The 23,940-nt window shown below is 57.0% G+C and overlaps 2 protein-coding genes across 2 annotated transcripts; both read right to left on the minus strand.

Annotated features, from left to right (window-relative positions):
* Positions 1-602: 602 nt before the first annotated feature.
* KCNK17 (potassium two pore domain channel subfamily K member 17) lies at positions 603-14,365 on the minus strand. Its single transcript, XM_007129969.1, has 5 exons — positions 14,085-14,365; positions 10,813-10,927; positions 6,952-7,112; positions 6,304-6,478; positions 603-1,346 (listed from the first exon to the last, which is right to left on the minus strand). The coding sequence occupies exons 1-5, from the start codon at positions 14,355-14,357 to the stop codon at positions 1,039-1,041; spliced, it is 1,032 nt and encodes a 343-aa protein (XP_007130031.1). The 5' UTR covers positions 14,358-14,365; the 3' UTR covers positions 603-1,038.
* Positions 14,366-16,203: 1,838 nt separating this feature from the next.
* On the minus strand, positions 16,204-22,774 carry KCNK16 (potassium two pore domain channel subfamily K member 16). Its single transcript, XM_007129968.1, has 5 exons — positions 22,562-22,774; positions 18,919-19,033; positions 17,726-17,892; positions 16,740-16,905; positions 16,204-16,421 (listed from the first exon to the last, which is right to left on the minus strand). Exons 1-5 carry the CDS (start codon positions 22,772-22,774, stop codon positions 16,204-16,206), a joined length of 879 nt encoding a protein of 292 aa, XP_007130030.1.
* Positions 22,775-23,940: the final 1,166 nt, after the last annotated feature.

A 23,940-nucleotide genomic window follows, 5' to 3' on the forward strand; every position in this document is an offset into this window, starting at 1 on the left:
CCCTCTGAGGCCAAGAACCAACTGCCCCAGGTGATCTGTAGGTGCTGGCTGGTACTGCCGGGGGCTCCTGGCTGGGCTTGGGTTCCTGGGTGAGGTGGGGACCACACAGCTATGTGCTACTTTAGTGGCAACCCTGAGTGAGAGACAGAAATGCTTAGGGTGAGATGCTCTGCAAACAGAAGTGACCTCTGCAAACCCTACCTGGCTTTGCAAACTGTGGTTGGAGCTTTCCAATGCTGTGGAGCATGTTGAGGCAGGAGGAGCCCACCGGCCTGTCCTGGGCTTTTCTGTGGTATGAGTGAGTGATAGAGCAAGAATTTAGCAGCCAAACTGGGACCAGCTGCCTGCTGGCTGTATCAACCTTGAGAGTTATCAGCAAATCTTTAGTGAGTTTACCTGGAAGGTCTCTGGGGTTGTGGGGGCCTGCAGTGCGGCCCTCAATCCGTTCCCTCCACCAGTCCTGGGCAAACTCACCTGGGAAGGGAGTGATTTCTCTTTAGGTATACTCCAGTCTCAGAAGATGCCTTTGTCTCTGGTGTGTGTGTCATCCGGAATTGGAATTAGATTTGGTTATGAGTGACAGAAAAACCCAATTAATAGTGTTTTAAATAAGATCGACATTTATTTCTCTCTTACATAAATGAAGTCTGGTGGTATTCAGTCCAGGTTTGTTATGGTGGCTCTGCAAACATCAGGAATCCAGGCTCTTTCTATCTTATTGTATCACCAGTCTCAAACGTGGCCTCTACCTCATGGTGCAATATGGCTGCCAGAGCTCCAGTCACCGTATCAGAATTGCAGCCAGCTAGAAGAAGGACGTGGTAAAGAGGAGCATCCCCCACACAGTGAAAGTCACATCCGTAATAAGTCACACAGAATACTTCTCTGTGTATCCTGTTGGGCAAAATTTAATGATATAGCTGCACCTAGCTTTAAGGGAAGACCAAAAAACGAAGATTTTAGTCTGGGTGGTCTCATGGCAAGCTTAAAATCAGGGATCTTGCTGCTGAAGAAGAAGGTGGAACAAATAGAATATAGCTAGCTGTCCTTTCCACAGCATGAGACTTGAACAGAGGGTTCTGGGCAATTCATGATTACAGGTCCCTCCAGATAGCAGCCTGGCTGTGGGAAGTGGGGCTCTGCCTCCCCATCCAGGCCCTGCCTCCAGCTTCGGGTCTTGAAGTTCCCCTTAGAGCTGTGGCAGTAGCAGGGATACGATCCTCGTGGAGCCTCCAGCAGGGAGAGGATCAGTTTGATGATCAAGGCCAGCCATGCCATCCCAAAGAGGATCCACAGAGACACTGTGTTCTTGTACCACAGAGGGTAATTCCGGGAGGGGTTCATCCCTGGGGGAGAAGCAAGGTCAGAGGACAGAGACCTGGGAAAGTCAGGGCCATGTTCCCCAAACAGAAACAGACATACATGGCTTGATGTGTCTGAGCAGAATGTGGGAAATCCAGACCGGGTTGAGATTGCTGGTCTTGTGGTCACCTCCCTTGGATTCTAGGAAGCCTCCCTGGATTAACTCCTAGGGTTTAGAAGCTAAAATTCCTCTTTGTCTTTCTGAAGGACTCTGTGCTCTGTCCCCGTGGTCCTCAAAGTGGGGTCCCTGGACAAGCAGCAGCAGCACCCCCTGGGAGTTTGTGAAAAATGTGAATGACTGGATTCCACTCCAGACCTACTGAATCAGAAACTCTGGGGGTGGGCCCAGCAATCTCTGTTTTGACAAACCCTCCAAGAGATTCTAATGCCTGCTCTGTGGTTGGCCTGTTTTTGTGTTTGGTTTTCTCACGTCTGAAGGAAGGGAGCTTTCCAGGAGCTTTAGGAGGAACATTCTCATCCTACATTCTCATCACAATGCCCTTCATCTGCTTCTCCGGCCTCCTCGCTTTGCATGCCTCTCCCCCTTGAGTGCTGTGCTCTAGTCACTCTGGTCTTTTCCCCATTTCTCCATCTATCATCTTTCCTGCCCCTGGGCCTTTGTACTTGCTGTCCTCTCAGCTCAGAACGCTCTTCATGTCCTCACCCTTCAGATCTCAGCTCAGACTTTACTCCCCAGAGACTAGACTGGGCCCCTGTCTCCCACAGTCTGTATGTTACTTACCCTCTCTGGGCCTCAGCTTCCCCATCTATAAAATGGAGACAACAAGAGTGCCCACCTTCTAGGACTGTTGCGACTATCATATAGGTTCATATCGTGAAGTGCTCAGGATGGTGCCTGGCATGTAAGACCTATAGTCAGGTGATTGCTTTCCTCGCCTTTGGATCCCCACACTGTGCCCGAACACAGTCAGGACTGGATAAGGAATGAGTGAGGGAGGGGACGGATGGAGGCTTAGATAAGCTGTGTCAAGAGCCTACTCCAAGGGCTTCCCTGGTGGCGCAGTGGTTGAGAATCCGCCTGCCGATGCAGGGGACACGGGTTCGTGCCCCGGTCCGGGAAGATTCCCACATGCCACGGAGCGGCTGGGCCCGTGAGCCATGGCCGTTGAGCCTGCGCGTCCGGAGCCTGTGCTCCGCAACGGGAGAGGCCACAGCAGTGAGAGGCCCGCGTACGGCAAAAAAAAAAAAAAAAAAAAAAAAAAAAGAGCCTACTCCATCACTTAGTTCTTCCCTCTGTGCTGGAGGGTCTATCTTATCAGATCAGGATTGTTCAAAGGGCAGAGATCTGGCCTCTTATTTCCTTGACATCGTCTTCTGTCTCAACTCCCTGTAACACCCACCCCTCTGTCCACCCCCTATCCTGTCCTGCTGGCCCCAACACAACCTCTTTTCCCTGTCTTCCCCAGCCCAAGCCCCTCTCCTGGGCCCCAGCTCGGGGATGAGCCCACAGCCCTGGGCCCGACGTCACCTCCTGGCAGGAGCTGGGATTGGATTAGGCTGATTGGGTTACAGGGCCACCATTCCGCTGGCGGTCCCAAATGAGATCAGCCGTGAGCCAGCTCTCTGCCCCGGCTGCCCGTCAGCTCGACTTGCTCCTGGCAACGGAGGGGAGGAGGTGTTCTTCTCCCCTCTTATTTCATTTTTTTTTAGCCGAAATCGTAAGTGGCAGGAGACCTGGCAGCTGGCAAGGCGCTCGACGGAATTGCAAATGCAATTGGGGGAAGCGGAGGCTGTGAGGCTACGGAGGAGCAGGCGGCTGGCACCTGGGGGCTGTCCTGGCCACGGCACTGGGGCCAAGAGGAGCGACTGTGAAGACAACACACCCTGTGGCTGCTGACACAGGACAGTGGACGCCCAGAGTCCAGGTGGTGGACCTCAGCATTCCCATCCAAGAAAGGGGTTTCGCCTTATCCCTGGAGGACAAGGAAGGCTGAGAAACATGGGCAAGAAGTGAGGGTGGGTTGTCCTCTCTGAGCTATGGAAGATACTAGAACATATGTGTATGAGGATCCCTGACTTGGGAGTCTATCCTAGACCTGTCCTCGGCTTGCCTGCTCTATGACCTTAATCAACTTCCTTCCCCTCTCTGGGTCTAAAGATGAGGCAGTCGGGGGCTGGTTGTACAGGTTGGGCACTGCACAACCCTAAATGGTTGCCATTCACACAGAGCACGATGAGGATAGCACCCATGGACTGTTCCAGCCTCTGTCCTTGTCCCCCCTTGACTCTTATGACCTTTAAAAATGACAAGTATTATCATGTCACCTGCCCAGCTCCTCTGAAAACCATAAGTGCTTTCCTTTAGTCTTAGGACAGAGTCCAAAATCCGTGACTCGGCCTGTGAGGCCCTCTATGTGACCGGGCCCTGCCTCCCTCTCCACTCTGAGTTCTCCCCTTCTACGCTGGACATGGGCGACCATGAAATACTCTTCCAACCAGCCCAGCCATAACAGCCTCAACCCAGGGCTGTGTGATCTACAGAGGGCAAGTGAGGGTACGTGTGGTCACTTGTCACGAGACACTGAGATGGCTGCAGAGGGAAAAGTGTGAGTAGCACGTCTCTGGAGATGCGGTGAAGGGGACAGTTCTGCCTGTTGCCACTTGGTGGGAGTGGGCTGCCCGGCAGTCCCTCTGGACTTAAAGGGACCTCGTGGGTTCATACCAGGCCTTCTCAGTCAGAGTTTTTGGTGGAAGGGGACTCTGGGGGCCCTGCGCCTCATACACTAGCCTCCCTGTCCTGCCAGTCCCCACAGGGTGGCTCACGGGGTAGCAGGGACCCTGATCAGCCCTCCTCACTCCTGCAGCTGTGTGGATGTCTCTGCCGCCCCCTCCCCCCGCCCCCCCACCATGGTGGCAGAGGCCTTGCCTCACATTTCCAGGTTGCCCATGTCTAGAGAGGCCTGCCCCCTCCTCCCCCTCCCCTGCCTTCCCTCAGGGGGCTGTGGGGCCTCTGGACATACTCACAGGGTGTCCTCAGTAACCCCATAAAGGTTCCTCCAGGCAAGCTTCTAGGGGAGCCGGCTGTCAGCTATTCCCATCTAGGATCAAACTTTGGGAGCCCTAGTGATCCGTGGGCACAAAGAGACTGCAGTTGGGGGTCCCATTCCCTCTCCTCCTCCCCCCTTCTTGCACTGGGCACCCTCAGAGAACAAGGTCTTGTGGGTTTAGGACTATCACTGGGGACACATCCTGAGTTTCATCCTTTGAGCCCTGGGGTAAGGTGGGGGGCAGTCAGTGGAGGGGACCAGCTGTTGCAGGAAAGCACTGAAGGTTTTCAGAGGAGCTGGGCAGGTGACATGATAGCACTTGTTATTTTAAAGGTCACAAGAGCCAAGGGAGGACAAGGACAGAGTCTGTACCAGTCCATGGGTGCCGTCCTCATCGTGCTCTGTGTGAATGGCAACCCGTTAGGGTTGTGCAGTGCCCAACCTGCACAACCAGCCATATGCAACAGCCCTGCCTAGACTAGGGAAATGGCAGTAGGAACAGAGAGGAGAGGGCATATCCAAAACTCATTCTCTGAGCTCTGAGGGGGGCACATGTGGCCCTTGGGGACGGTGGGCTCAGCTCTCCTCAGATACATCTCTCCTCTCTGAGGGTAGGAGTGATAGCATGACCCACTTGGAGGAAACTGTCCCAAAGATTCTCTTCCAGAGCAACAGCCTCCCTTCCAAGACAGAAGATATCAGGAAGGGGCAGCATGACGCCCTTGACACCGGACCTTGCTTCCTGGGGAAGGAGAGGTTTAGGGAAGGGGACGTTGCACCCAGGCCAGAAAGCACTGAGGAGTCTTAGCTATCACCTAGCCCAGCCCCACGTTTTATAGACAGGGACACTGAGGCCCAGAGAGGGGATATGTGAGGCCGTCTGGAAAGGGTTAAGAGTTTTGGAGTCAGATCAGAAGTCATACCCTACTAGCTGTGCAATCTCAGGCAAACGTCTTGGCCTCTCTGAACTTCATCTTTCTCCTCAGTAAAATGTGGTGACAATCATCACTCTCGGTGGTTGCTTAATGGGCTAGCTGTTTGTTACTTTGATAGGATCTCATTTCAATATTCCAGGCTGGGTTCTGATTGTTTCTGAAGGAGAGAGCAGAAGGGCAGGGCTTCCTCCTCACTTTAGGGCCAGAGATCTGAGGGAGGGCACAGAGCCCCTTGAGGCCAGTCTGGTGGTGCCAGTGGCCACTGCTCATTTGGTGACCCTTTTAGGGGCGGGGAGTGGAAGGGGATGGGGCTGAGCTGGGGGTCCAGCCACCCCTGCGCCCCGCAGAATGTCCCTCTGCTGCCACCTGCTGGGCAACTGCCACAGCTTTTTTATGCAAGGACAGTCGCTTCCGGGGGCCCTTGACTTGCCCACGATGGGTGATGACCACTGATTAAACCCCACCTGGGACCCTCTGGACCACACAGCCCTTTCTTACTGACAGAGTTTGGAGACCAATTGTTTGGGGGTTAGGGGAGGCTGGGATTTTCTGATTCTCCCAGACCCTCCTGCCAGACCCCCTGGGCTGTGATGTGGGCTTCGTGGCCCTGAACCCAGGGGCATTTCGTGGGGCGGGGTGAAGTGGGGAGGAGAGACCTTGGGACAACGATGGACGGGGGAGAGAACTCAGGGCCCCCCTTTATCTGATGAGCTTTAAGAATAATAGGTGAGCCTGTGGAATTTCAGGCTTTTCAGGATGGCCAGAAGTGTGGCTTACAGCCTGAGGCACAGGGTTCAAACTCCAGCTGTCACTTTTTAGCTGGGGGACCTTAGCCCTATCACACCACAAAGGCGAGTTGAAGCTGCCAAAGCCCGTGTCCTCTGGACTTTGGGCCCCTAAACCCTTACAGGGCCTGGCACGCAGCAGGTGCCCAGGGACACGGAATATGCGCCGGTGAGCGGAGGGCGCCCCTCCCGCCTCCCGCTGGGGGTTCTCACCAATCACGTAGTCGCCGAAGCCCACGGTGCTGAGGGTGATGAAGGAGAAGTAGAAGCCCTCCACGTAGCTCCAGCCCTCCACGTGGGAGAAGAGCAGCGGAGGCAGCAGCAGGAAAAGCAGGAGGCCGGACAGGAGGGCGCTGGAGCCCACCAGCCACCGGGCCTTGGCCGGGTCCTGAGGGTGCACGCAGCGCCCAGCCCCCATGAGGCCTCTGCTCAGTGCATGGGGCCGGGGGCAGACAGCCTGGCGGGGGGTACCGAGCCGACGGCAGGGTGAGCGCTACCCTCGTAAGAAGGGGGCTGCCTTTGGGGCCTCTGCACCTGGTGTGAGTTCTCCAGGCTCCTGGACAAGGCCTTGGCTAGCTCCAGGTCCCACTGTGTCTCCCCACTGATGCCCCCTTATTACTGAAGACCCCCGTTCTGGGCAGTGACCCCAACCCCACCACGCTCCCACCAGTAACCCCAGTTCCCAGGAGGACCCCTTGCTCCCACCAGTGAACCCTTTTACCCACACCACGGCCATCATTTTCTACCAGAGACTCTCCCTCCGGGTAGTGACAACCTGGCCATCCATGGCCCCACGTCCCACCACAGCCCCCCATTCTCAAAGTGACCCGTCCTTCGCCCCTGTTCCTGCAGCCCCCTCACCTTCCAGGTGCCCCCCAGCATGCGGGCGCAGCTGTGCACCCCCTGCTGCATGAGATGCCCCAGTCGGTTGAGCACCACGAGGTTGAGCGGGATCCCCACGAGAGCAAAGAAGATGCAGAAGAGGCGGGCGCCCATCGTGCGGGGGCTCAGGTTGCCATAGCCTGAGGCCAGAGGGGGACACTTCAGGAGGCCTTTCCATCTTCAGGGGCCCCCGTTCCTAACCCGCTACGGACACGGCAGCCGGTATGTATCATGGCCTTCCCTTCCCATGCAGGGCGCTATACTTGCTCCCTCAGTCCAGCCTCAGCCACCCTTCCCAATGCAGATTATCCCCAGATTGACAGATTGGAAAACCGAATCTCTAGGAGGGGCTGTGTGCATCAGTTCACACCACGAAGTGTGAGAATCGCGTCTGTCCTTGCTTCGGTTCCTCCCTCCCTGCGTGGATGGAGGGATATGCGGGAGAGGGGTGCGGGGGCCTGCAGAGCCTCCAGCCACTGCCTTCAGGATAGATCTGTTAGTTTCTCACGCGTTCCCTCACAATGGGATATCAGCCCCCCATGGGCAGCAGGGACTTGCCAGCTTTGCTCACCACTGTATCTCCAGCACCTAGAACTATCTGGACCATACTAGGTACTCAGTCTTTTTGTTGAATGAATGGATGGGTAGCTGAGTGAATAAATGAGCAAGTTGGTGATGGGTTTTATAGATGATAAATGATTTCAGGGCTCAGGCCCATCCTGCTGGCCCAGAAGTATATGTGTGCCTGTCAGACCCTATTTCATTCTAGGGCTTGGAAAGTACAGCCCTCCCAGGGTGCTGGTCCTAGGGTGACGGGGTGCCAAGGAGGCAGCCCGCTGCCGCGCCTCTCAGGACCCCTTCCTTCCCTCGTAGACTGTCCCACAGGTACCCGGTCTCCCATCTCCCCGCTCCCCCTCCTTTCTCTGCATTTTCTCCGTGTGTGTGTGTGTGTGTGTGTGTGTGTGTGTGTGTTTGTGTGTGTGTGTGTGTGTCCGTGTGAGTGTGTGTGTGGTCAGAATCCGAATCATGAACTTCCCTATTGTCCACCTCTGAATGGCTGTCTCTTTTTTCCTGCCGTTTAGAATTCCCACCCTAAGGGTAGGTGCTGTTGGAAAGGGCAAGGATGGCCCCCAGCTGGGTTTTGAACTCCAACCCTGTGGCTTACTAGCTACACGATCTTGAGGAAGTTGTGCAACTTCTTTGCCTCAGCTGCCTCGTCCGTGAGAAGAAAAAGCCTTATCCTTGGAGGTTGGACCATATGGACAAAATGAGATCTCAAGTGTAAAAGTGCCCCTTACGGTGCCTGGTACGTAGACCAGGCGTGTGGGGTAGGGTGGAGACCCCTTCCCCGGCCCTCCTCCCCCTCAGAGCCGGCCCAGACAGCTTTAGGGCAGCACTGAGTGGAGAGAAGAGACAGGGACAAAGTCCACATTAGGAATGGTAGAGCTGGGGAGAGAGAGGCTGCGAAACTCTGAATTAGGTGGGCCGAAGTCACGGGCCCAGGGCAGAGGGTGTAGGAGGTGTGGGGTTCAGAGGTGAGAGACCCCCGCCCATCTGGGAGACATGGCCCACAGTGACTGTGCATGAACATCCCCTCCTGCTCTGGAGCTCAATAAATGGTGGTAGAATGGGTATTTTCGGAATTCGTCATGTCAGCATTTGTTGAGCACCCACTGTATGCCGGGCCTCGTACTAGACCCGGGGGTGTAAGGGGGAATAAACACCATCCTGCCCCAACCTTCCGGGGCGCAGGGCCCATGGAGTCGAGGGGCTTCCCAAGCATGCTTGCTTCAAGGTGGAGGACTGCCCAAGCCCCCGGGCAGCCTGAGATCTGCTTCCAGGAAGTATTATTTAAAGCCACAGGGAGAGTCCTCGGGGTGCATCTGCCCGGCTCCGCTCTGGGGAGGACAGTGACTGGTAGTTTCCGGGGGAGTGGACGCTGGCTGGAGGTGGGAGCCACCAGTGGTGTCCGCCCGCCCCCTGGTGGTGAGTCTGGTGTCATGCAGGCGCTCGGGCCGGGCGCCCAGGCAGGGTGATGGGGCAGCCCCTCTGGAGTTATTTCCTGGGTGTCAGAGCCAGAGGGATCTAGGCCACTCTTCTTCCCCAAACAACAGCCCCCAGGCACCCACCCAGGACAAGTTCCACCTCTGCTCTCCTGAGGACAGGCCTAGAGATGGGGGAGGGAGAGCTAGCCCAGGGGTCCAGGTGTGTGAGGGAGGAAAGGCGTTGGAGAGGATGGTGATGGGGTGAGGGGGTGCCTTAGTGAGCTGTGGGGAGGTGGGAAGGGCCACCTTCCCCAAGGCTGCGAACAGGGGGTCAAAAGACCCTTTTTGGATTTCTGCCCCTCCTTCCTCCCCAACTTTCCCTTCCTCCCCTCTGCCTTCACCACTCCCTATCCCAGGCTGAGTGCTGGGTGGGCTTAGCTGAGCAGACCAGGACAGTTACAGTGCCCAGCAGCGTCTTTACTGCTACTCGGGGGGCCCTCAGCTGCCTGAAAGGCTGTGTGAGGCAGAAGTCCCCAGAGCAGCATTTCACAAACCTCCTGGGGACCTGGGTGCAATGCAGAAGCCGATTCAGCACATCTTCAGTGAGCCCAAGGTTCTGCTCCCAGGCGGTGCCCGCGCTGCTGCATCTGTTCACGCTCAGAGTCAGGAGGCCCTAGTAACCCCTCCGAAAGTAACTGGTGCCCCGTCCCTCAGGGGAGGCCGCCCTCCCCAGCCCCCCGTCCCTGGCCCCATCCTGCTCTTACCGATGGTGGTGATGGTGGACACGGAGAAAAAGAAGGAGCCCACAAACTCCCAGCGCCCCATGCTGGTGGTGTTGTCGAGGACGATGTGCCCATTTTGGTAGGCTTGGATGATGCCCTGGGGGAGAGGCTGTAGTGACCACCAGGCTCTGTGGGGTGATGGGGCCCCTGCACCCACCCACACACACACACACACACACACACACACACACACACACCGGGGTGCATCTGCCCGGCTCCGCTCTGGGGAGGACAGTGACTGGTAGTTTCCGGGGGAGTGGACGCTGGCTGGAGGTGGGAGCCACCAGTGGTGTCCGCCCGCCCCCTGGTGGTGAGTCTGGTGTCATGCAGGCGCTCGGGCCGGGCGCCCAGGCAGGGTGATGGGGCAGCCCCTCTGGAGTTATTTCCTGGGTGTCAGAGCCAGAGGGATCTAGGCCACTCTTCTTCCCCAAACAACAGCCCCCAGGCACCCACCCAGGACAAGTTCCACCTCTGCTCTCCTGAGGACAGGCCTAGAGATGGGGGAGGGAGAGCTAGCCCAGGGGTCCAGGTGTGTGAGGGAGGAAAGGCGTTGGAGAGGATGGTGATGGGGTGAGGGGGTGCCTTAGTGAGCTGTGGGGAGGTGGGAAGGGCCACCTTCCCCAAGGCTGCGAACAGGGGGTCAAAAGACCCTTTTTGGATTTCTGCCCCTCCTTCCTCCCCAACTTTCCCTTCCTCCCCTCTGCCTTCACCACTCCCTATCCCAGGCTGAGTGCTGGGTGGGCTTAGCTGAGCAGACCAGGACAGTTACAGTGCCCAGCAGCGTCTTTACTGCTACTCGGGGGGCCCTCAGCTGCCTGAAAGGCTGTGTGAGGCAGAAGTCCCCAGAGCAGCATTTCACAAACCTCCTGGGGACCTGGGTGCAATGCAGAAGCCGATTCAGCACATCTTCAGTGAGCCCAAGGTTCTGCTCCCAGGCGGTGCCCGCGCTGCTGCATCTGTTCACGCTCAGAGTCAGGAGGCCCTAGTAACCCCTCCGAAAGTAACTGGTGCCCCGTCCCTCAGGGGAGGCCGCCCTCCCCAGCCCCCCGTCCCTGGCCCCATCCTGCTCTTACCGATGGTGGTGATGGTGGACACGGAGAAAAAGAAGGAGCCCACAAACTCCCAGCGCCCCATGCTGGTGGTGTTGTCGAGGACGATGTGCCCATTTTGGTAGGCTTGGATGATGCCCTGGGGGAGAGGCTGTAGTGACCACCAGGCTCTGTGGGGTGATGGGGCCCCTGCACCCACACCCACACACACACACACACACACACACACACACACACACACTCGTGACAATGATCCCAGCCTTTCCGGGGCTAGGAGGCTCTTTCCCTCCAACCAGGGGCTCCCCAGGGGCAGGGACCATGGGGACAACTCCTTCTCCTCTCTTCACCCCAGAACCCAGGTCAGCCCAGGATATCTCACTGGCTGGAAGAACCCCATTTGTTCTCTCCCCTGCTCACTCCTGTTCTTGCAACAAGCCCTGGTCTGTCCCAGCAGGTGGTGTATTAGGGGAGCTGAAGATAAAGGAGACATGACCTCAGTCTTCAGCAGGACAGAGCCAAAAACTTAACTAACTTTGATACAGTGCAGTCCATGCAGCTTTAGGCACACAGGCAGTGCAGCTGCATGATCCCGGATAAGATATCCAACTTCTCTGTTCCTCAGTCCCCTTCTCTGTAAAATGGGAGTGCTGCTAAGTGCACCCACTTCATCGAGTCGTTGAGGGTCAAATGAGGTATTAGGTGTAAAGACTTAGAACAGTCTGGAACATGGAACATGGGAAAGGTTAGCAGGTGCTATCATCGTCATTACTACAAATATAATGCTGTTGGAATACAGATAGGGAAAGTGTGCATTCCGATGGCCGTAGGGGCAGAGGCTTCACGGAGGGGGTGATGTTTTAGTTGGGCCTTCCTTGAGGGTCGGATAGGACTGTTCCTGGTGGAAGGACGTTTAGGTAAATGGGGCCGCAGGAGCAAAGGCTGGGAGGGAGGACTGGGTCTGGGATGTAGAATAGGGAGACTGAAAGGTAGTTGGCAGCCAGGCCATGCCAGGGATGGAGTGGCAGGCCTCTCCCAAGGTCACTGAGCAAAGGGGAGGCAAGCTCAGGTATGTGTGCTCTGTGGCAACTGGCAGCATAGAAGGTGCTGGCAGAGGGGAAGGGGAGAGAGTCCTGCAAGGGTGAGTGAGTGATGGAGAGGGCCTGGGCTGCATCCTGGCACAGAGTGGTCCAGGAGGCACAGAGAGAAGATATTCAGAAGCCCAGGGCTCTGGCCTTATTTGGTGTGGGTAGTGAGAGAAGCATCTAAGAACTCTGTGAAGGTGTGTGGAGGTGAGGCCAAGGACAGAGATTTAGAACAGGACTGGGAGGAGGAGAACTGCTTGCTCTTGACCCTGTGGGAATTTGAGGGCCCCTAGGAAGTTGCACTTACATGTCTGCACTCAGGGGGTAGATCTGGGTTGGAGATACCTCATCCCTATTCTTGGGGATGGTTGAATACACAGGGGTTGAGGAAGGAGGTGAAGTGGGGGTGGAGCAGGAGGGCGTGGAGAGGAAGAGAGGAGAGCCCCCCCCCACCAGGGATCCTTGGGAAACACCCACGTACACAGATCTGCACTGAGGCAGTACTCATGTTTGACAACCCCAGTGCCCTGGCTATGAACCTGTGCATTTGTATTTAACCTCTCGGAGCCTCAGTTTCTCCATCTGTAAAATGTGGATGAGAATAATGGCACCTACCTGTGAGGTAGGTGGGGATGAACCGAGTTAATACAGTAGGAACAGTGCCTGACACACAGTAAGTGCCACACAGAGCATTTACTATCATTCACGTCATCATTGTCACATTTCCTTGGGCCCAGGCTGCTGGTAATTGAAGTTCACCACCTTTTCAAGGGGCGTGTCACACAGCCCCCAGGACTAGGCAGTCGGGCTGTATTTGTAGAAGTTGAGATGTAGGGGGTGGAGGTGTCACATCAGATTCTTAACAGAGATACTCCTTTCCCTGTCCAGCTCCAGGCCCGGCCACAGCGGCCCAGTCCCAGGGCTCAGGACTCTACCTCCAATCCAGTGCCCCGGTCCCTTCCCACCCGACACACTTCCCTGCTACCTTCTGGGGACTATAGCTTTGGGCTGGCGACTCTGGCACACAGGCCTTGCCCTCCTCGCCAGAGGAGGCACCGGGACTGCAGGGTGGGGATGTCGGGTTAGGGGCGCAGCTGTCTGCACCCGCTGACCAAGCCACGGTCCGGGACGTTGGTGCTTCCGCCAAATCCGAGCAGCGCCCGGTCCCTCGTCGCCTGCCCAGAGTTGAAGGAGACCTCTGTCCATCTGTGAGGCCTTGCCCGGAAGAACCCTCGCCTGCCTGCCCTCCTCCCCAGGCCCCGCTGGGTCTCCCCCACCCCCTCAGCAGTCTCTGTCCTCCGTGACCTCTGCATCCTCCCACCCGCCGCCTCCTTCAGCCCCTCCGGGCCTCCGCGGTTGGGGCGGCGCGTCCACCGCCCCCCAAGCCCCAGCCCTAAGACTCAGAGAAAACCGGGTTCAGCCGCGGAACGCCCCTGTGTCTGCTGCGCTCTTTCTCTCGGACCCGGGTCTGCGCATTTCGAGTCCCCGGACCCTGGCACGTGCACCTTGGCCCCATTCCACTTAGCCACGGTGCGGGGGGTGGGGGGAAACAAGCGCGCCCTGCACCCCTTTCCTCCCAGACTCCAACGGTGGTGCTGTCGGGCTTGCTCGTCCTTAGACAACGCGCAGCGCTCTCTGCCGTCCTCGCCCCCAATTCTCAAATTTGCACCTGGGTCTCCGGTGGAAGGGGCCAAGGGTGCCCTTTCGCCCTTGGCCCGCGGTCCGACATCGACACAGCGCCGCGCGGTCCCAGGTCGACCCCTCCTGCCACCTCCCAAGCCGGCCAGCGCGCTCTGTCCCTACGCCGCCCGTACCCGGTCGGCCTCGCCAGCTCTGGACCCCGTTAGCGCGCCCCTTGTCGTCCTCGTCCCCAGATTCGGGTGTGTGCGCCGAGCAACTCTCTGGACAGGGAGGGTCACGCCCTCTCGCCCCGAACCGGGGACTCACGGCGCCGCGCTGCGCATTGCTCTCGCCGGAGCTGGGCTCTTTCCATCAGGGTCCAGCCCAATTCTGGGGTCCCTACTCTACAACGCTCGCCTCCGGTCGTCCCCGCGTCTGTGCCCTCCACTTTCTTTTGGAGAAGTGCTCCCGGCTTTGCCCTGACCGGAGCCGGTGCGTGCCCTCTCGCCGCATGCCTGTGCACCCCGAGCTCCGCTGCGCCAGCCACCCCCCGACGCCCCACCACGCGCCCGGGCCGCCCCGCTCGCCCCTGACCCGGATCAGCGAGTCCAGCGCCGGGCCATCCAGACAGGTGAAGTTCCGCAGCAGCGCCCACTTGTCGCGCTGGAATCTCTCGCTGGAATCGTGCGCCGCGGGGCTCTCCAGCAGCCAGAACACGCCGGTGCCCAGTGCCAGGTAAGTCAGGTAGGCAAAAAGCAGGAGCAATGTGCCCGGCATCGCGCAGCCCCAGACCCTGCCCTCGGGCGCCTCCCGGGCTCTCCGCCTGCACTCAGCGGGAGAGGCAGGGAGGCCGGAGCCGGGAGCCATGGCCCAGGACTGAGGCGGAAAGGAAGGGCTAGGTAGGAGCTGGGCCGGTCCCTTCTCTAGCCAACGCCTGCCTGTGCCCAGTTTTCTCAGCAGAGGAGGCGTGCTGGGGAATGGGACAGCCCCGCCCCACCCCCACCGGGATCCAATCCCAGGGACTAAAAGAGGCCCAGCTGTGGGCATCTGGCCCCGCCTCGAATGGGTGTGGAGTGCCCACCCCCAGGCAGGTCTAGCGCTGGGACAAGGGGAGGGCTGCTGGGTGACCGCAGGCGCTGGGAGAGAAGGGGCCCAGAGCCTCCCAGCGTCCTGTAGGAAACAGTGGGAGGGACTTCTGCAGACCTCACGCAGGGTGAAGAGAAAGTGCAAGAGAAGTTTATTGTCCTGGGGCCCTGGGACTATTGCCACGGACTTGCTGCCTGTCAGGTCCTCTCTGGGTCTCTCCGATCACCATCCTTTCCTTTATGTACCCGAAGATGAGGGGCTCCAGCCGATCGCCACTTGCACATGAACTTGGGAGGCAAGAGGGGCCTTGACCAGTGGGCTTGTCCATTCCCTGCTTCTGAAGAGGCCCCCTCACTCCCTTCTCCACCCAGGATGGAGGAAGGGTCCAGGGTATGTAAAGAGTCCTGGGGGTCCTCAGTTTCTCAGGCCTCTCCTCTGTCTTAGGAAGTCCTGGGTGTAAGCTGGGTCTCTTGCTGCTGTAGATCCTTCCCTGGGTGTCCCACCGGAGCCTCCTCTGCTTCACAGCCTTGCCTCAGTCCTGTCCAGAGGTGCCCAGCCACTTATGGGCCTGTCTTGCTGAGAGAGGTTTGCAGTCGTTGGTGAAGTTGGGCCTTGAGATGGACTGGTGTAAATCTCTCCTTTCCTTCTGGCCAGAGATGTCACAGTCTGGCAGGAGAGAGGCCAGGCTGCACAGGGTATTCCCAAGGGAGGCTGGGCCTCCACGCAGGTCATTTCCCGGAAATCTCCTGGGATCAGCTGGCTGGTGTTTTCCCAGGGAGTGTTTGGAAAGGCTCTTAAGAGCCCAGAAGGGGTGATGAGTTCAAGGGGTGCCCTGAGGGGTTCAAGGGAGGCCATGCCCAGGAAAGTGGGCGGGACACCCAAGCGTGCCCAAGCCTTATTCAAGGACAACTCTAGACCTATAGGCAAGGGGAACTGGCAGACTTAGAGGCAGCTTGCCTACCCCTCCGGCTGGCAGCTTCCTGAGGGCAGACGTCCTATTTGCATGAAGATGGCTCCAAAGTCCCTGCCTGGCCCTCTCGCATCCTCGACCCTCCCTGCCAGCTGGTCCCTCGTCATACCCAGGTCTGCCCCTCATCATGGGGTTTTGGCCACTGGATCAGGGTTGCCTCTCTGCTTGTCTAGTCCTTCCATTTGGGGGGCAGGAACATTCACTGTTGTTGCCCCAGAGCCTGCCCCAGTGCCTGACACACAGTGGGGGCCTGACAGCACACCGTGCACGTATCAAATGAGGCACAAATAAAGGCGCCCTGTGTTTGCTGTCCTGAATGAGGTCTCCTGGGAGGAGGATGCAGGGAGGGCGATGGAGATTTGGCCACAGTGATCCATGTCTAGATTCAACTTTTCCGGGTCACTTTTGAGGGAGGGGCTCTGGGCCAACTGCGCACACCTTGCGCCGCACACATCTGTCTCCCATCCTGTCTCTACCTCTCCTTTCTGTTACTTTCTTGGACGCTCCTGTCTCCTTTCTCTGTCTGGAGAGCCCCCGAGACCAGCTCTGGCTGGGAAGTGAGTGGGTTGGCAGAGGAGGAGGTGTGGCAGGAAATCCAGGGGGCATATGGGGTGACTGGGGTTGCTGGGAGGGGCTTCTGTGGCCACTGGGGGGGCCTCACGCAGAGATGGGAATCTTCTGAGGTCTAGGGAGCCCATTAGTCTCGGGGGCTCCCCTGTCCTTGAGGCCTCTGCTGAGCAGCCAGAGCTGGGAGCACCTGTGCAGAAGCAGGGGCCCCAGCGGGAAGGCCAGTGCCAGCCATGCCAGGCCCAGGAGGATCCAGATGGCTGCCAGGCTCCGGTACACAGAGATGTAATGCTTGCTGGGGTCCGTGCCTGGCAGGGAAGGGGGACAGGATAAATGCCAGAGGTCTGAGGGCACATAGCCACCCCCCCAGGTCCCATAGGGGCTCCCACCAGCCTCCCAACCACAGGATCAGCAGCAGAGGTCCCTGGGGGAAAGGGTGATGGGTCCTAGCTAGACCAGCGATTTCTGAGGATGTTGTGAGAATTCACGGCAGCCTCACAGAGTATTTGTCTCCCCTGACTAACCAGGGGCTCTCTGGCCCTCAGTAATTACCCCCTGCGGACATCTCCCCATCCCCTGAATCCCCGGGGCCCCCACCCTGAGATCTGTGACTGCCTCTTTCTCACCGACGACATAGTCCCCGAAGCCGATGGTGCTGAGGGTGATGAAGGCGAAGTAGAAGCCCTCGCTGAAGCTCCAGCCCTCCACGTGGCTGAAGACCATGGGTGGCAAGATGAGAATAAGCAGCGTCCCCAGGGCTAGGAACAAGGCCAGGCCCAGGGTCTGCAGTAGCTGGAAGGGGAGGAGTCTGTCTCTGAGTCCACTTGGAAGGCCCAGGATTGTAAATTGCGGGGCGGAGGGGGGCGGGTTCTGGGGCAAATTAGGAAGTGGGCTGGGCCATAGCCCGGTCCCTGCCCTGTCCCGCCCTGCAGACCTCTGGGATGGGGGTTGTATCTCTGTGTGTGTTATCTTGCCCAGGCCAGGGAAAGATTCGGTCAGAGGCGTTGTGTTGGTGCGTCAAGTTGGAGACTCCTTCAGGTGTGGGGTCCACATGTACAGGCCCCCAGGGAACTCAGATCTGGGACGGAGGATGGTCATTGAACTGTCCCAGATTCCTCGGCACCCCTGCTCTGTTAGCGTGCCTAGCTTTGCAAGGGGCCAGGTGACAGGTGGGCACTGGTGGTGTTCAGGGTGGCGTGGAGTTTGCTTTCGGAGTTCTGTGCCACCCAGATAGATCCCCCTTCAAAGAAGACCTTGCCAAGCCACTGGCAGGTGGCCTCCAGCCGGCAGCTCCCTCAGGGTGTATTTCAGCCTGGCCCAAGGGCACACCTTCCCAGTGCCTGACTGAGGCTAGGGCAGAGTCCTGGCCACGTCAGCGCCCACTGCGGGACAGCTGGGGCGGCCGGCACCTGCCGAGCTCCTGGAGGGGTGGACCAAGGCTTTGTCCAGCCTGCGACACAATTTAACTTCTCCTTCCGCCCAGTCCTTTTCTTCCATAGGTGTTGACCCCTAATACCATCTAGCCAAACTCTTTTCTCAGTGTCAGCTTCTGGAGGACTCCACCTGCAACAGACTCTGTCCCAGAGGGGCTGCGGGGAGGGAGGGGCCCTACCTGGGAGCGCCTGGGCTGGTCCTCCCACCTCTCCAGTGTGGTCAGGTGGGCATGCAGCCCTGTGCCCAGGTGGTTGAGGAAGACCACGTTAAGCGGAATGCCCACCAGAGCGTAGAAGACACAGAAGACCTGGCCTGCCTCCGTGCTGGGCGCCAGGTTCCCGTATCCTGCAGGGGGAGGAGGGTGTGCAAATATGGGGAAGGAAGAGTTCAGAACTGCCTCCCTGACAGACTCTGGCAGAGGTTGGTTTCCCACCACCACTGGGGGTCGGGGCGTGGTGAGGGGAAACCCCCTCTGTTCCCGTGAACACCCTTCTCGACCTCTTCTAGAATGATCTCTATTTGTAAGAATCCTGCTTGTCTTTGAGGGCCCATCTCCAAAAACACTGCCTCTAGGAAGCCCTCCTGACTGCCACTCTCTTCCTCCCTACTAGGTGTGATCTCCCACAGTGCTTTGTGTCATTCCTATCTAATATTCTACTTTGTCCTGTGCTCTTGTTTTTGGTGTGCTTATCTTTTCCTACTTTATTGGATCAGAAGCTCCTTGAGAGCCAAGCTTGGGTCTGATCCAAGTTCATACTCTCCTTCCTCCACTCTATCTGCTTTGAATGTCACCTGAGTTCAAGGAAGGTGGGTGGAACTGGACTTAATTGAATGGATATGGAGACCGGGGTTAGTGGGGTCTGGGGTTTCCTTGTGGGAGGTGGCGTGGGTTTTCTGGCTGAGGGGGTAGAGCAGATGTTTGACCATGCCCTGTCCCCTTGGAACACCGGGATAGCACCTGCAGCCGGGTGGACAGTACACGCAGAGGACTCCCTACCCCAAGTCCCTGCTTCTCTCTACCTGAGAGACCTTTGGGCAGGTCCAAAATACCAGAAAATTAATACATCCGGGATCAGCCCTCAACCAGCAGGGGAAGGAGTTGGTAGATAAATACGCCTGCTTCCTCTCCCCTGGCAGGGCTCTCCTTAGCTTCTCAGAGGGTCTCCAGCACTGGTGAACCCAGTCACCCTAACCAGTCCCCTGCTCATTATTGCAAACTTCATTGCCTTTTCCTGTCTCAATTTCCCACTTGTCCTGCTTCCCAGAATCGTCTCCTAGATAAACCACATCCTAGTCTCAGCACCTGCTTTGGGGGAACCCAAACTTCAGCAGGGGCATTGGGGGTGCCCTTCTCCACCCTGACCCCTTTACCTATGGTGGTGACGACCGTGCCTGCAAAGAAGAAACTGCTGCCGAAGTCCCAGTTGCTGGGGTTGGTGGAGTTGCCTTTGGGGTTCACGCCCTTCACCCAGGCTTCCATGATGACCTGTTGGGGGGGTGGTGGCATGGGGTGAGAGGATGAGGGGAGCTGACGGCACTGGCTGGTGGCCAAGCTCTCTGCAGGGTGCTTCTGTGTTGTCTCACCTGGTGATGTTCTTAGTCACGTTCCCATTTCATGGAAGAGGAAACTAAGGCTCAGGGTGGCTGACTCGCCCAAGGTCACTGAAGTCCAAATTCACTGCCTGCTCCACTGGCCAGGGCTGAGTGAGATGGGCTGTCAGTGTGGCTGGTGGAGGGGAAGGGGCCTAAGGAGGCAGAGGGTGCTTACGGAGTGGGGTGCAGGTGGGAGATGCCACCTACAGCCAAGAGTGTGAGACCCCATGGGTGGTCAGAACAATGGGAAAATTTCAGGTTGCTTGTTCCTGGAAGGGCTAAATTGGGAACTTGAGGTTCGGGACCACAGGAAAGCCATGGGGCTGATGATTCCAGACAGAGAACCCGGCACTCTCTGAGCTTCCAGGTGAGCTGGCAGCCTTGCTCTTTGCTGCCCCCTAGTGAGTCCCAGCCCAGGCCTGCCGGAGAAATTCCATCAGAGGCCAGGACAAAGGTCCTCTGGGTGTGTGTGTGTGTGTGTGTGTGTGTGTGTGTGTTGGTGGTGTATATGTATGGTGTGTTGTATACATGTGCATGGGTGCTGTATGTTGCATGTGTGTGCATGCTGCTGTTTACAGAACCAGAACCCCACAGGCTCAAGCCTAAGCCCCTCTGTCCCAGGGCCAAGCCCTCTTGGAGGTGGGCAGGACTCCTGTGTGTGTGTGTGTGTGTGTGTGTGTGTGTGTTGGTGGTGTATATGTATGGTGTGTTGTATACATGTGCATGGGTGCTGTATGTTGCATGTGTGTGCATGCTGCTGTTTACAGAACCAGAACCCCACAGGCTCAAGCCTAAGCCCCTCTGTCCCAGGGCCAAGCCCTCTTGGAGGTGGGCAGGACTCCCTCACCCATCTGTTCCCCATCCCCCTCCCCTGTAGCTGTGAATTGTCCCAGGGCAGCAGTGCAGCCTCACCACCTGGTAGAGCCCTAAAGGCAGGAAGGAGGCAGTGGGGGAGGGAAAGCTCCAGCCTCCAGTTCCTGTGGGAACCATTTCCCCACTGGCTGGGTGAGTGAGCTCTGCCGGGGTGGGATGGCCCCTGAGGGCCAGGCCAGTCTGGGTGTCCTGACACAGGCTGTCTGCTTCTCTTCACTTTGGCAGAACTGGCCTCTTCCCATGTGAACTTTGGCCTCCCTCTCTTTCCCACACACCCAGAGAGGCCAGGACTGAACATTCCAGAACACAACCCGTTCCCCAGAGACCCTTGCACGTGGGAGCAACACTTGCCCTAGACCCAGCTGTCCCGTACTCCAGCCTGAGGATCTCTATTCTGCCCAGGAGGGGCTGTGATGTCGGCGAGGGTGCTGGGCGTGGGGCGCCCAGTGTGGACCATCCATTCTTCTCTAAGAATCCGCGGGTGGTGAGCAAGGCAGACGCGAGTCCCGGGACCTTGGGCAAGGCCTTGTTTCCTCACGGTGTCGGTCTTCTATACTGTTTTCACTACTGTTCATAGCTTTTTTCCTTCTTGTCATCTGAACAGTACAGCTGGCCCTCCGTATCCATGGGGTCCACACCTGTGAGGTTCACATCCGCGGATACAGCGGGCTGGCTGCCAGGTACTTGAGCATCCACGGGGCTCCAGGAAGCAATCCCGCGCAGATACAGAGGGGCAACTATATTCTGTGTTCTTTGGGAATCTTTCCTTTTTTTGGCCGCACGGTGCGGCTTGGGAGATCTTAGTTCCCCGGTTCCCTGGTCCAGGATGGAACCCATGCTCGCTGAAGTGGAAGCGCATGTCCTAACCACTGGACCGACAGGGAATTCCCCTCTGGGAATCTTATCCTAGCGTTCTTCTGCCTCTCAGCTAGACATACCCTGGCAAGTGAGGGTCCCTCCCAAGGGGGCTGAGGACCTCTGGGGAGGCCTGGGGGTTGTAAATCAGTGGCACCTCCCTCGGGGCTGCCGTGCAGCCTGTGTCTCTAATTAGGCCCCAGCTATGAATCCTTCCACTGCTCTGGCTCCTGGGTTCCGCCTCTAACCTGGGGCTGAGTGTGGAGGTGGGTCCAGGGCCTCCAGGGCCTCTGCCTTTTACCCCCTGGGTCTTGGGAGGCTCCTGAATCCTTCCCAGCCCCCATAGGGGTGCTGTGGTCCCAGCCCTGTGCTGCTGGGGAGCAAGGAAGTGAAGCCAGAGGCCGGAAGCCTCATTTCCTGGGAGAAAGGGCCTGGACAGGCCTCTCACAGCTCCGGAGCGTTCTCTCATCTCCTAGGCCAGCTCTTCTCCATCTTGAGGGGGCATTAGTGTGACCCGAAGGGCTTGTTAACACACAGCCTGTTGCCCCCACGCCCGAGTTCCTGATTCAGTAGGTCTGTGGTGGGGAGTGATTGGTGGCATTTGTAACCAGTTCCCAGGTGGTCCTGAGGCTGCTGGTCCAGGGGCCACACCTGGAGAACTGCTGCTCTAGGCCGTATCCTGCCCCCTGCACTTATGCTAATTTTTGTGTTGAAGAGCACCAAGCTTGGGTGCGAATTCTGCCTTTACCACTAACTATGTAGCTTTGGCCAACATACTCGACCTCTCTGTTCCCCGGTTCCCACCTACACACTGGAGACAGTGGTAGAGATAGGTACTATAATTATGAGGAAACACATGTAAAACACTGGGCCCCAGGTGATGGATCAGGACTGGTCTGACCCCAACGTGATGACCCTGCTCCCTGCTGTTTGGGGCACGTCGTAAATACTCAATACACACCAGCTATTGTGATGATTCCGCAGCTGGCTAGTTCCTTTGCGGTGGCTGGGAACACTCAACCCGCTGGTCTCCAGTGCATTCACCTTCCCCTCACAACAGCCTGGTGTTGCCTGGTTTCTGGGAGAGAGGGTGCTGGGGCCCCAGAGTTTGTACAGAGGGGCCCGAGCAGGGGTGACCCGCTCTGCCACCAGAGAGAGGCCCGGGGGGCACCGTAGCTCAGTCACCCCAGTTGCTGCTCATCAAGCCTGGCTCCACGGCAGGCGTGGCGGCTGCTCCTGACCTTTATCTGTGTCTCCAACTCAAGTGTGGTCAGCACAGGGGTGTGAGCTGGGGAGAGGGCAGAGGGTGCAGCAGCCCCAGAGTCGGGGAAGGGGAAGCTGTAGGAGTGTGTGGGGCAGAAATGTGTGCAGCGTTGATAGCACTGACACACAGTTCACATTTATGCAGCAAGTGGCAGCTTAGAAAGTGCCTTTAATCAGCTGTCAAATGTCTGCAGCATATAAGATTATTCTTCTCTCCTGGAAGAGGACCAGAGAGGTTAAGTGACTTGCCCAATGTCACACAGCAATCCGGTTGTAGACCTAGGGCCAGAATCCGGCACTAGGTCTCATCTGGCTCTCTGTTCCCACCACACTCTGCTTCCAAACAGGGCCTCAGCCATAAGTGATGGCTCTGGACCTGCAACGAGACCCCTCTTCTGCCCACCGGCCCACACCAGCATCTTCCCTTCACCTGCACAAACTGCTCCACGGCCTGCTGGTCCAGGCAGGTGTAGTTCTCCAAGAAGCGCAGCTTCTCAAACTGAAACTGGTCCCTGGACTGAGCCTCCGCCTGTTTCTCCAGCAGCTGGAAGATGGTGGCGCCGAGCAGCAGGTAGCAGACATAGGCCAGCAGCAGGGGCAGCACCTGGCCGCCCCAGCAGCTGCAGAGCCTGGTGCGGGGCATGGTGTGCCCAGGACTCTGCCAGGGCCGTGGGGCTGGCTGTGGGTTCAGAGGGGGGAAGCGCCCGGGGACCTGTGCCCAGCCTCCTGCCTGCCTCGCCCTCCTCGGCACAGGTGTCCAGAGGCTGGGGAGTCTGTTTGAACAGTGCAGCTCAGCTTGGCTGCACTAAGTACCGTGAGTGCAAACAGTCCTACCACCCCCCCGCCCAGCCTTTTTTTTTTTTTTTTCCATGGAGAGCAGCAAGTCAGGGGCAGGGACCCCCTCAGAGACCTAATGGTCCTCCTGAGGCCATCGTGTCTCACCTTCTGCCTCCAAGTTGGATGGGCGCTTTGGGGCCAAATCAGACGCTCTCCTGCACTCTGCCCAGGGCCCCTTGGCAGCCCCCAGCTTCTTACCCATGATAGCTTCAAGCCCCCAAGCTTAGGTGCTGGGAAGAAATCAGAATGAGTGTGAATAAACCTTGTACTCAGTTGCCTTGGCTACGAAATGGAGCTAGAAGGATGGACCCGCCTATTGGGGGAACCTGGGGATGAGGGAGCTGGGTAACAAATTGGGGCAAAGCAAACATACAAGTGACAGTCTGGATCAGGAACAGTCTGAGGGTTGGTGCACCTAATCAATTGGATGCACTTGCTTTAGAGCTTTTGCTGAAAATTTTCCTTGCTTGAAATCTTTAGCAGGTTAGCTTGGGAGGCTATGCTGGTGAGATATACATGGGAGTAAAAAGAAGCTAAAAGTACCTCCTGGCCCTGGGGTGTTAACGGTGGTTCGATCTGGAGGGTGGAATCTAGGGTATTTTCCTCTTTCTGTTCTTCGCTTGTGTGTGTGTATTTGCAACAGCTTTTCTGAGATGTAATTCACATACTACCATTCACACAGTTAAAGTATACAATTGAAGAGTTCAAGAAAGTATACAATTAAATAAATAAATTTAATATATAATAAATATATAAATATATATATAAATATAAATATATATAAATATATATAAAAATATAAAAATATATAAAATATAAAAATATATAAATAAATATATAAATAAATAAAATATATAAATAAATATATAATATTTATAATAATTATAATATATAATATATAATAATATATAATTATATAAATATGTAATATTTATAATAAATTTAATATATATAAATAAATAACATAATATA

Source organism: Physeter macrocephalus, chromosome 18 (genome assembly GCF_002837175.3).
Source record: "Physeter macrocephalus isolate SW-GA chromosome 18, ASM283717v5, whole genome shotgun sequence".
NCBI classification, from domain to species: Eukaryota; Metazoa; Chordata; class Mammalia; order Artiodactyla; family Physeteridae; genus Physeter; species Physeter macrocephalus.